At 32.8% G+C, this 13876-nt stretch overlaps 1 protein-coding gene across 1 annotated transcript in view; it reads left to right on the forward strand.

Annotated features, from left to right (window-relative positions):
- The window catches only part of CDH9 (cadherin 9), a gene marked incomplete at both ends in the record, with an annotated part of 78634 nt that extends 67604 nt beyond the window's left edge, over positions 1-11030 (forward strand). The window contains 5 exons of the mRNA XM_082837241.1: positions 988-1124; positions 1623-1744; positions 6045-6162; positions 6243-6494; positions 10543-11030. Coding sequence (XP_082693367.1) covers positions 988-1124; positions 1623-1744; positions 6045-6162; positions 6243-6494; positions 10543-11030 — 1117 coding nt within the window. The remainder of the gene's footprint in view (positions 1-987; positions 1125-1622; positions 1745-6044; positions 6163-6242; positions 6495-10542) is intronic.
- Positions 11031-13876: the final 2846 nt, after the last annotated feature.

Raw genomic sequence — 13876 nt, forward strand, 5'->3', positions numbered from 1 at the left:
AAAATGGGAGTTGTTAATTCCCTAATTCACCAGATTAAAAGGGAGTTCATTTGCTAAGTGTCTTTAATAGAAACCTAGAAAAATGAGGATGCCACCAGATGCTGATTAGTGTGTTAGTTCTCTTGTCATTGTTGCTCCTTTGGCTGTCCTTATTCTAACCAGTTTATCCCATGGTCTTAACCTTGCTATACAAAGCCTTATCTATGGACTTTACAACATGGGATTCACCTAAGAGTTTTTTAGAAATGCAGAATAACAGTTCCCACACTAGACTTACTGAATCAGAATCTGTTTTTACCAAGATCCCCATATGACTCATATGAACATTAATGTTTGAGACACAATTAGATTCCTACACGGCTCAATTAAACACTCAGCAGCAGAAATCTCAAACATGCAAAAATGGTAGCTAGTACATCTGTGGTTCTTTGTCATTTCAGTTTTTATTTGGAAAAGGCTAAAGGGAGAGATTGGAGGAAGACCTTTGATTCAGCTGAAATGATCTTTGAATAGAGAACCATTCAAGAGCCATGTATTTTACAACAGCCTCTGCATATTCACTTATTAAGGACTCTGTGGACATATGTTTTTATGTGTTATTTTCAACATAATTTCAATTTATCCAATGCAATTGACTCTATCAACTTTAATATGACTTTAATATGTCTCAAGCACTGCAATAGGTCTATGATAGGATAAATTAATCAAGTGACAATTAAAAACTCACTTAAAAGCTGCCACAAGGATTCATGAGTGTAACTAAGGACTCTGAAGTACACATATCATAGAATAGTAATAATGAAAACAGCCAACTACATCAAATTATCTAAATGACAATTACATTAAATAAAAATTCAAGAAAATTATCGGTATTTTACTTGTCATATTTATCAGACCATCTTGTGAACTGCCTATAACTTTAAGAAATGGTAGATGAATTAATAATTTTAAAACAATGCCTGGAATTATGAGTCTCTTTTCTGCTAGATACTCTGTTGATCGGCATTCGGATATGGACCGCATTTTCAGTATTCACTCAGAAAATGGTTCTATTTTCACTTTGAAGCCTCTTGACCGGGAGTCAACCCCTTGGCATAACATCACCATTACAGCCACAGAGATAAGTAAGTTGGAAATACATCCACCTGAACACATTATTTTTCACCAAAATAGTAAAATAATAGCATTAAGTAGACTCTTTTACTTGAGTGGAATGAATTTCCACTCTTGCTGAATTAATTCTCTCAGCAAGAGCTGAGAGAAATGATTTAGAATGTGTTGGATTTTTAAATTATTTTAATGATTATCAAATATTCATTTTATTTTAAACTTGATTTTCTTTTACATCTCACTGTAGGATAAAAATATAATCTAACCTCATAAAAATAATTAATCAGTCTAAGAAAATTATCTCTTACAAATAATATTCACTCTCAATTATATTCTCCTCTTTCTGTCATGCTCTTCATCTGAACCGTGTAAGAAAGCTGAGATATCCATCAGCAATCCAATCAAGAAGTGAACACCTCAGAAATGATCTGTTGCTAAGTTACAAACGGGGCAAGCAATATCACTACTACTCTGTAAATGAGACTGAAATCTTACACATGTTCTCATTGCAGATAACTCAAAACAAAGTAGTCGCATTCCTGTTTTCATCAGAATTCTGGATATAAATGACCATGCTCCAGAACTTGCCATGTACTATGAAACATTTGTCTGTGAAAATGCAAAACCTGGGCAGGTAAGTTATTATAAACTTAACAAAAAATTTTCTCTTCACAAAGGCAGATGACACTACATTAATTTACTTGCACATTTTTTTTCATGCAAACTATTGTCAGTCTTCCTTGTCACTTGTTTATCTCTCCTTACCAAAAAAATCACAATAATCTTAAAAAGATGATTTTTTAAATATTTTATAATCTATGATATAATAGGAAAAATTATAATATATGCTTTAATTTATAGACTAGGTACATAATGAATATCACATATATAAAAATTTCCTACCTGGATTCATAATCATACTGATACTGAGCTATAATCATGAATAGAATGAACATACATTATTAAATAAAACATGAAGTATGAAAATAAAATTGTGTTAATCTAAAGGAAATCATAATAATTGTCTTGTTGATTACATTTTGCTACTTTGAGTTGCTCAATCAGGACATTTTGGTTTGAGACAAGTTATATTTTGTTTCTGATTTTTTGACTTTAATATTAGTGAGATAAAAAAGAGTGTACAAGAGTTAAAAAGTCCTCATATAAAGTAATATTTCAGGTATCTCTGAAGTAATTTTAAGAAAATGCAGAATATGTTCATTTTTTACACTACTACAGTATTTTACAAATACAAATACTGTATTTTACAAATACAAACTACATAAATGTTATTGAAAGAAATTTTAACGAGTTATTTAGATATTTCCTTAAGGAAAAAGTAGGTAGATGGTAAGAATCATATATAATTCTATTCTATCATGTTCTTTTAATATAGAAAATAAAGTGAAATATAGTCTTTCTTCTATTCCAGTAGAGATTGTAATGAACTGAATATTTCTGCCCCCTCAGAATTCATATGTTGAAGCCCTATCCCCCAGTGTGGCTGTATCATCTGAAGATGGGGGTCTATAAGGAAGGAATTAAGGTTAAATGAGGTCATAAAGTGGGGCTCTGATCTGACAGTATTAGTGTCCGTTAAAGAAGAGACACCAGAGAGATCACCCTCTATTGTCATACACACGATCAAAGGAAAGGCTATGTGAAGATGTAGCAAGAAGGAAGCTGTCTGAAAGCCAGGAAGAGACCTCTCACTAGAAGCCCACTATGCTGATATACTGATCTCGGTCTTCCAACCTCCAGAATTGTGAGAAAATAAATTTCTGCTATTTAAGCCATTCAGTATATGGTGTTTTGTTATGGCAGCTCAAGCAGACTAAGAAAGAGGTACATACCACATTCCACTTACATACACATAAATACAAATGAAGTTTTTATTTTTTTTTTCACCAGCAAAGAATCATTACACAGTTTTTTGGATTAAAAATTGTTTTCCTGGGCTTCCCTGGTGGCGCAGTGGTTGAGAGTCCGCCTGCCGATGCAGGGGACAAGGGTTCCTGCCCCGGTCCAGGAAGATCCCACATGCCGCGGAGCGGCTAGGCCCGTGAGCCATGGCTGCTGAGCCTGCGCGTCCGGAACCTGTGCTCCGCAACGGGAGAGGCCACAGCAGTGAGAGGCCCGCGTACCGCAGAAAAAAAAAAAATTGTTTTCCTTTTTTCACTTCGTAACAAGTAATGGGCATATTCTCAGTTCGATTATTTTTAATTTGCTGCTTACTTTTCAGAGCATAGCTACACATTAGTTAGCTTATTCAACTACCCATTTATTAATGGAAATTTGGTTTACCAACAAAATGTTACTCTAGCAGACAGCACTACAGTGAGCATTATAATACATGTATAGTTGTATACTACCTGGAATCATTTTTCTTTGATGAAATCCTCAAAGAAGAAATAAATTTTATCTATAAATACTCATCAATGCTTCCAAATAGTGCTCAGAATATGTTATATACCTAGTAATAACTTCCACCAAATGTGTATAATTGCTCATTTATTGGGCAACACTATATTTTAAATACTATCTACCAATATGTAAAATCTCATAATAATTTTTTTTTTTTTTTTGCGGTACATGGGTTTCTCACTGTTGTGGCCTCTCCCGTTGTGGAGCACAGGCTCCGGACGCGCAGGCCCAGCGGCCATGGCTCACGGGCCCAGCCGCTCCACGGCACGTGGGATCTTCCCGGATCGAGGCACGAACCCATGTCCCCTGCATCGGCAGACAGACTCTCAACCACTGCGCCAGCAGGGAAGCCCTCATAACAATTTTAACATGAATTCCTCCAAAATTATTGAGGCTAAACATTTTATAGCTATGTTAGTTTCCCAAGGCTACCATGACAAATTTACACAAACTAGATAGCTTGAAACAACAGAAATGTATTCTTTGACACGGTTCTGGAGGCTAGAAGTCCAGAATCAATGTGTCAGCAGGTTCATGCTCTCTCAGAAGGCTTTAGGGGAGGATCCTTCCTTGCCACTTCCTAGCCTCTGTGTTTGCTGGTGATTCTTAGCATTCCTTGATTTGTGGACCCAAATTACTCCAATCTCTGTCTCCATTGTTATATGATATTATTTCTGTATCTCTATTTGTGTCCATATTTCCCTCTTTTTGTGAGAACTCCATTCACTGGATTAGGGTCCACCCTAATTCGGTATGACCTCATCTTAACTTGATTACACCTGCAAAGAGCTTATTCCAAATAAAGTCACAACACAGGTACTGGGGATTAGGTCTTAAACATATAATTTGAAGGCACACAAAGTCAACTGAAAATAGCCTGTAGATATTCTTTATTTATTTATCTATTAGCATGCTTTTTTGTTTCATGTGAGTTATTTATATATTACAAAATATTTGATAATGATAAAGTATAATTGATATTAACTAATTAAAATTCTTTTAATATATACTACTGCTATTAACATGTCTATGTCATTGTTCATATAATCGGAAAACAATTTTCCTGTTAAAATTAACAAGGTTAAAAATAAAACATAATATAGATGTCAAGCTACTGATATATATTCTCTCTTAAAATATGTTTAAACAATGGCTCATCTAATCATTTCAAGAACTCAGAGTCATACAATGAAAGGATCAATGATGTTTATGATTAAAATATTACTAAATATTTGTTACATTACTGCTATTCTGGAACAGAAGTTTGAGCAAGAATATTAGATCTTATATAAATTTTTCTATGTCATGTGCCAATCTTGTAAGGAGAAAAATCATATCAAGTTTATATTAATAATTATGCACTTTCAGAAGTATTGTATAAAGAAACATAAGGTTACATGTGTCTCTGTCAATAAAATGAACAAAATTATAGTTAATATCAAAGAGGAAAAAGTATTAACTAGTGAGTATGCAGGTTGGTATGGCCATAGAAGATACACAATAACCAAAACAATGGATACATTAAACTACTGTGAAATTCTAATAATTCTTCATCACAGAATGTTAGACTATTATACCTGGAAGTGGTGCCACTATTTGTTTTTGTAGAAGAGAAGTTTGAAAGTAATGGTAATTAAATGACTGTAATTATAAATCACACAGACGGCAGACCCAGGACTGGAAAACAGGCACCCTGATGTGTAGCTCTGTGTTTTATCCACAATAAAATGCTCAATGGAATTTTTCTGCCCAACCTGTCATTTGCTGCTCCATCTTCACACTATGGTACACCTCTGACCTACAGGGAGCACAGCGGAGGGAGAGGTGCTATAATTTCTCAAATTCAACAATGATTTTACAAAACTTTAGAAGAATTTATTTGTATATTCTTCTAAATTTTGCAAATACCATTAAAAAGAAGAGCAAACAATTTGAATAAAGTATGCAATATGATTGTAATTATGGTGCCCCACAGCTTTAAAATCTTCTCCTTTCTCATATTATATGGCATATTGCTCATATTCCCAAAACTATATTTATAGTTTCCTTAATCTCCAGGAGTGGTTGTGCTAAGCACTTTTGTTTTTTTTTAAAAAAACACCTCTGTTATGTCCTTTGCCTTTGAAACAATCATTATCTCGTGGAGGCAACATATTGGTAACCAATTCATAATAAAATGGGCTGGTAGTATATATTAACAATGTTAAAAGACAAAAGACTAGCGTGATCAAATTTTTCTTTTCTTTTCTTGGATACTATAGTGGCCAGGAATCAGATAATGATCCATAGAGGTGCTCTGCAAACTGATACTTGATGGGCATTTTTCATTCTTCATTAAATAAGTTACATTAGACAGAACTACAAAAAAAATCTTGGCAAAATTTTCTGAAAATGGAATTTTTTGTTTAATTTCAGTGATATATTTAAAGCTCAAACACTGATTTAAAATATCTTGTAATAACAAGAGTTGCTTTGTGTGCTCTATTTAATTAATTTTTCTTTGGTTTTAGTTGATTCAGACTGTCAGTGTCATGGACAAAGATGATCCTCCCCGAGGCCACAAATTCTTCTTTGAACCAGTGCCAGAATTTCCCCTCAATCCAAACTTCACCATTGTAGATAATAAAGGTACAGAACATTTTTGAAGACAAATATTATGAAACCTTAAGAGGCAAAATTTTAAAACTGGTCTGACTTTGTTTTTTCAGATAATACAGCAGGAATCATGACTCGAAAAGATGGGTATAGCCGCAACAAAATGAGCACGTATCTGCTGCCAATTTTAATCTTTGACAATGATTATCCAATCCAAAGCAGCACTGGCACACTCACCATTCGTGTGTGTGCCTGTGATAATCAAGGTAACATGCAGTCCTGCAATGCCGAGGCCTTGGTCCTCTCTGCTGGCCTGAGCACGGGAGCTCTCATCGCTATCCTTCTCTGTGTCGTCATACTACTTGGTAAACTATGCCCCTGAAAGATATGCCCCTGAGATATGCTCATTCAACTCAAGGAATTCTCTCCCTCATTACCCAGTGATTGCACACTGAAAAGCACTCTTCTTTAGAGCTAAAGGCTGAAAATTTTAACTTGTTATTAAAATTGTTCTTCCAATTGAAAAACAATTGAGTTTTTGACTGTGGATAGTTCTAGCTTTAAAGAGACCGAAAACAAGGATATAATAGCTAGTGATATATACGTATATTTTAAAATATGTTTTATATTTATAGTGTTTAGTGTTAACTAAGATCGTCCCATTTCTAAGGACATTTCATTTAATAATTGATTTAATTTTCATATCAACTCTATAAGGTAAATGCTTTTATTCTTCTACAGAAAGGTTAGATAACTTACACAAAGTCACTCATTCAGAAAGTGTTTTAACTAGCATTAAAACCCAGATTATTCTATTTCAGAATCCACCTTTCTAAGCATTATCCTCAAAACAAAAGACTACTTTACAAATAATATTCCTAACAAATACTAAGTTATGTATATCATAAATGGAATTGGCCAGTGCATTTAACTTGTCACAGTAAGATAAACTTTTTTTTTTCATAAAATTTGTTAAATGTAGGCACAACACACCAAATTTTAAGCTCATTTCTTAAAATATCACTATGGCATTGTGGTCATACCTACTCCAGCAATATTTTCTAAATAAAGTCATGCTTCCAAGTGCAAATGCTTTCTTTGAGCATGCCCTAACAGGACAATGATTTAATTCAATTAAACAGTTGTTCCACTGTAACACATTCCCCCAAAACTTGTTTCCATCAAATATTCATCCAAAATGAATGCTTAGGGCAGGAGAGCTAGCCAAATTTATGTCCCAGTGCTCATATGTGCTGGCTCCTTTTCACTGCAAATCCTCTCAGGCTATCTGGATAAAATCCCTTTGGCCAGATATTCTTGCAGGACTTCAGTGGGGAACTGATGAAAGTGAGGGGAAAACATTTGTCTCAGTTATGATGATCCAACTATTTAGAAAAACATTTTCGTAGGATGGTTTAGAACTTAACACACTACTACCATCAGCAGCAGCAGCAGTCCACATCTCCACCTGCTGCTAGAAAGTTCAACTCCTCCATAAAATATTTTTGTATCCTCATGGAGATTAAATGTTGGCTTACGCTTTTAGCTAAGTGCTACTGATATCATATTGCTTTATTTGCTCAAATAGTTCTACTTTCCTAATTTAGGACAATATGGAAATATGTATATTTCAAATTTGATTTTTTAATTTCAATATTAATATAACACATACTAACACATAAAGACATGCATGCATACATGAGGGAACATAATCCACCCAAAAAGATAGGTTTAGATATTATAACATTATCCAACTAAATTGGATAATATTTTTCTCTATGCAGAAATCCTAGAAGGCTTCTTTTATTCTGAAAAGTCTGCCATCTTTCTGCCCCAGGAAATATAGAAGGCACACAATTCCTGTATTTTACCTTCTCAATTTATTGCCTAAATGTGGAATGATTTTCTATTATTTTAGTTAAAATGGGTTCTAACTCATAAGGTTTCATTATAGAAGTTCTTTAAGCATCCTTGCTGTTATTTCACGTCTTTATACTAATGGCTGGACATAGTTTCTATATCTCTGAAGTTAGAAGAGTCTGCTTTTTGCAAAATGGTGATATAGCATGGACAATAATATTTTAGACCTATCCTGCTATACAGTTTGAAGAAATGTAATTCATAGTTTATATCTATGTTACAAGGCAAAGTAGCGGGTTAAAACCTAGGGCAGGGCTTTTTAATCTTTTTGGTTCCTTGGACACCTTTCATAGTGAAGATGAAGCTATGGACCTATTTAGAATAATAATTTAAATTTATAAAAATAAGACATGTAACACAAAAGGAAATACATTTATCCAAATTAAACAAAATACATAAAAGCAAAACGTGTTTAATTATTGTTATATGAGCTTTGTTCTAGAACAAGTCTAATGATTATTTGTAATATATCCTAACTATAATACAATATAAAGTATCTGTGATTTCTATTGGTTTAAAAGTCACACATACTGTTACTATCACTACAGTTTATGCTGATATCCATAATAGAAAAAAATGTTAAATTCAAGTTATAGTGAAAATGTAACTTTCTATATTACAGAATATAGCATTTTTTTCTACTCCTTACCTTAGTCTCTTTGAATTCCGTTCACATACACCAGATTAAAAACCTCAGTCAAGGGAAAAGCAGCAGATAATTGTGGCCTGACAAAGCAGAAAACCCTCAGAGCAGATTCTGAGGACCATTTGTGAAAGTTCGTAAACATTATATTAGTTAGGAAAACCTTAAAACTATTTGACTATACGGTTGTTCTTCTACGCATAGAGAATTTATAAATTAATTCATTCAGTATTAAACTTAGGAAGAACCCTGTTTTTCTACTGCATGATTCACTAGATTTGTGGATTTCAGGTCTATGTTGGACTTAATTTATGATCATCCTTTAACAGAAGACAGTATAGATATGTCTCATTATTAATGAAAAGTTTTTTAAAATGTCTTCAACATGATTCTGAATATAGCTCGGCACCCAAAGCCTGATCTGCAGAGGTTAGTGAAGATACTTCTAATGAATCTTTTGTTTTCTTATTACCAATTAGTAAGAGCTGAGGAAAATGTATTGGCCAATATGACAATAGCATTGTATGGGCCCTAAGTGTAGTTACAGAGGCCTCAAGGGCCATGGTGAAGTGCAGTCTCAATGGAAATGAGTTTGTGTAATCTCAAAACAAAGACAGAGAAAATGAATGGTAGGTTTCTGAGGCAACATGTTCTTATTTTTCAGTGAGACTTCAGTAGTATTGACAAAACATTTAACTTCCATAAAGTAAGGAAAACCTGGTTTTTATTTCTCCCCAGAAATAAGTATGCTTTTGGAAAATATTCTTTAATTCTTAACTTTCTTATGTATAAAATTATGTACTTGGTTCATTTTCTATGGAAACGTATTTTGTTGGAAATCATGTGATCTTTCTTATGTTTTAAAATGTAATTTTTAATTTCAAAATATATTTATATTTCAAATGTTCATTGTCAAATACATGCATAATAATTTAAATTCCAGTAGTATAACAAGAAATAAGGAAGTATGTCATATGTGGGGAAGTTCATAGTTAACTTGATAACATAAGCATGTAAATAATAATACAGCATTTACAGGGAGCACAATTAACATTTCAGCCCCAAAGTTTGAATGCAACTATATATCAAGGAAGTCCTCAGAAATAGGGTAATATCTGTAAGATGAGAACAAGGTAAGGATGAGTTTGAGTTTTAATTTTATACTGTAGCTTATAGAGTTATATTTCAGATTTTAAGCAGGCTTTCAAAACCAGGTCAATAAAAGAAATTAACTAAACAGATGTGACATATGGGAATAGATGAGATTAGTAGCATATATTTATGTGTGTGTGTGTGTACATATGTATGATACATATACACATAACATGTATTATACATACATATACACATGACATATGCATATATGTGAGCAATACTTTGCCTGTATTCCCTTGAGTCCTTAAGATAATATTAAATTGGTACTGAATTTCTCTTGGGATAATAATGATTGTAGCTTTAGAATTTTAGTATTTTGAAACAAACATGCATTGGGGAAGAATGAGGTATTACATACTTATAGTTGGCTAAATGCATTCGCCATAACTGAAGATTTTCAGTGCCAGAGCCCCATAGGAGATTGAGTCTTGAAAGTAAATAAATGGCATTGCAATATCTGTTTCTTTATCAATATAGTACATCCAGTCACTGGCCCAAATCATCCTGTATTTGTGTAGGATAGTTACTCTTTATATCCAAATGAACTTAACACTTCTTACACCACACCAAGGTCACAAATACAAAAGTGCACTATATTAATTTAAACCCGAATCATGGAATCTCACAATTTTCTCTCTTTGGTTTTTTCTTCTTGTTGTTGTTGTATTTGTTTTTTTGTTTGTTTTTGTTAATAGTTTTAGTTGTGCTGTTTGCTGCATTGAAGAGGCAAAGAAAAAAGGAACCTTTGATAATTTCAAAAGACGATGTCCGGGACAACATTGTGACCTACAATGATGAAGGCGGCGGGGAAGAAGATACCCAAGCTTTTGACATTGGCACATTAAGGAATCCAGAAGCAAGAGAAGATAGTAAATTTAGAAGGGATGTAATGCCTGAAACAATTTTTCAGATAAGGAGGACTGTACCTCTGTGGGAAAATATTGATGTGCAAGATTTTATCCATCGAAGATTAAAAGAAAATGACTCAGACCCAAGTGCACCTCCTTATGATTCACTGGCAACGTACGCCTATGAAGGAAATGATTCCATAGCAGATTCACTCAGTTCTCTGGAATCTCCCACAGTAGATTGTAACCAAGATTACGGTTACCTCAGCGACTGGGGGCCTCGTTTTAAAAAACTTGCTGATATGTATGGGGGTGATGATAGTGACCGAGATTAAGAGTATGGTATGACTTCATGGACATCAGTGGAAGTACTCTCTTTGTTACTAGATGGAGTGGCCTGCATTCTCTTCCTTGGAGGAAAATTTTTTAAAAATCAAAATTACAAACAATACTTAGGTGTTGTCTTAGTAAAAGTTTGCTTAATCAGTAAGTTTCTGTGAATGAACACGAATGACATAGATTTTAAAAAGTAATAATAACCAGTTCACCCTCTTTGACTAACAATCTCTGAAGGAAAGTATATCACATCAATAACCGATAAAAAGTACATAAAAGGCTTTTTGTGCCTTGGCTTAGATATAAGAACTTTATAAATAATGTTTTCTTAACTGACTGACAGTCACCTTTACTATTAAATGAAACTTTGTGCAACTGCTTTGTAAATTAATATGAAAAAATATATCTCTAAAGAAATAGGAATGACTATTACTGCCATATTTATTTAGTTGAAGAATGTCTTTCTGTTAATTCATTCATATTTTTATAAATGTATATTTATATTTTTATATTTTTGTGAAATAAAATAGTATTTATAAAAATAAATTTCACTTTATTTAATTCCTAGAAGCAGTTCTAATCTCACTTATAACATTTTTTAAACATCTTTAAAGGTAAAACATGATTTACTCAGGGGAAAAAGCAGCTAAATTATTGCATGTAATTTGGAAATAGAATGTGGTAGGACTATAGTGAGCTTTGGTACAAGTTGTGATTTTCTCCTGCAACCACTTGAATATGGACAAGTGTTTATTGAATCACTGATGTCTACCCATCGATAAGGATGTGAGACACATTTACAATACAAAAATATTATAAATATACTTGTGAACAATTTAATTTTTTTGTACAATCCTTTCCTATGGGATCAACCAGTAAAATTTATTGAGAGTAAATGAACTATGTGTCAGTGATGTGTAGATGAAGAAAAAAATCTAAACCACTCTTCCTTCATCAATAGTATAGTTTCAGAATGAGAAATGATAGTTCCAACTTTTCTCTTTATGATTAGATAATTGATGAAATATAATTTGGGTAACATTTAAAATGTGCATTAACAAATTAGTGGAGTTTTTTTTTATTGATAATTTTGTTGAGGATGTTGGAAGCCACTGTATTTGAAGAAATCTTGAAAAAACTAGTGACAGGTAGACTGGAGATAAGGAACCTTAAGGAATGTAAAGTTTTATTAATGATTGGGACTGTCCAGAAAACAGAATATAGACAACCTAAGACATAGGAAATAAGAATAGAGAGGGATAATTGTGCATAGTAATCATTTGCAAATTTTGAAAGACTGCAATGTAGAAAACTTGCCCTGGATTAGCCTGGAGAATAAAACCTAAACTGAAAGACAGAAACTTCACAAGGAGATTACATGATATCCATTTTCTATGTCATGAATTATCCTCTTTTTCTCCTGTATTATTGTTCCTTTGAGGAACAAATATCTTGCCCAGGGTAATTTCTAGGTGGAATTTATATAGAAATTTGGCTTTGACTAGTCTGTTAGCAAGCCTTTTAAAATAGCAACGACTTATTAACTTATAAATAGGCACTTATGTATTCTGTTACTATGTTGTAAAATATTTAAAGACCAAGACTATTTCAATAATTTTACCACCAGTACCTAACACATATTAAAGGTTTAATTTAATGCTAAGAAAACAAAAACATACTGGGTATTTAAAAAATAATCAAAAATTTCTTATCACTGGAATTGCCCAGAAAACAGAAAATTTTTAGTTTTAGTTAAGAAAGTATTAGTTTTTAAACTTAATAAGTAATTAGTTTCTCCATTGCTAGAAGTCTTCCTGCATAAATCAGACAAATATTTGAGGAGGATTACATAGAGTGGCTTAAGGTAGTAAGAAAAAATGAGTTAGATGCCTATTAATGCCCCTTATAATCATTTATTCTATAATCACCAGGGGGATAAGTGACAATAAGTAAACACATTCTAAGAAGGCCCATAATTACCATATGAGTAACAACTATTTATAAAAGAAGAGATTATGTCAAATCAGAAATGGGGGAATTGCTAGTTGCATCGCCTGCCTGAGTTCACCATGCCATAAATACTAAGAGCACCACAACAAACCAAGCTTCAGTTGTAGACCTATAATTGCTATGAGAAAATCATACTGATACCAGATAAGGCATATTAAGTTTTTAAGTTTGATTATGAAGAATTGTTAATTTAACTACCATTTTTTGGCAATTAAATATTGAATTTAATTTCAGAGTTATTCCTTTCCTTCATCTGGAAATCAATGATGTACTACTGGAGTCTTCATAAGGGCAGAGTTAACAGATTTCATACTTAATAGGTACATGATTGTTTCTGCTATAAACTGGAGGGTCAGATTTGATCAAATAAATTACCAGATCTGTGTAATACTGATACTTCCCATAATTTTCCAGTAATGCTTGAAATTCCTTCAGTGGAAAAATGTATTTAGGAGTCAGATGAGATTTTATTATTTCCTTACTGGCAAGTAAAAAAATTACCTAACTTCTCCAGAAAAATAGACTTGAAAATATTTACCCTATTGGTTTGGTCAATTTTATTTCACTAAATGCACACAATACACTCGATAATATTAGTTTCAATCACTTGATTCTCTTTGTCTGTGGAGTTGGTAATATCTGAGGAAATTAATACTTAATGTGTGCTTACTTTTCAAACAAAATAACTTAATTAGCTTTGACTGCTTACACTTGAGATAGAATTAAAGTAAAGCCATTTGAGTAACCACTGTTCCAAATATAATTAAAACAATAATTGTTTTATTTTGCATGTTCAATAATTTTCAGAAAATATAATATCTGTCTATATTCATAT

The sequence above is a fragment of the Leucopleurus acutus genome (assembly GCF_964270905.1).
Source record: "Leucopleurus acutus genome assembly, chromosome: 3".
Taxonomy (NCBI): domain Eukaryota; kingdom Metazoa; phylum Chordata; class Mammalia; order Artiodactyla; family Delphinidae; genus Leucopleurus; species Leucopleurus acutus.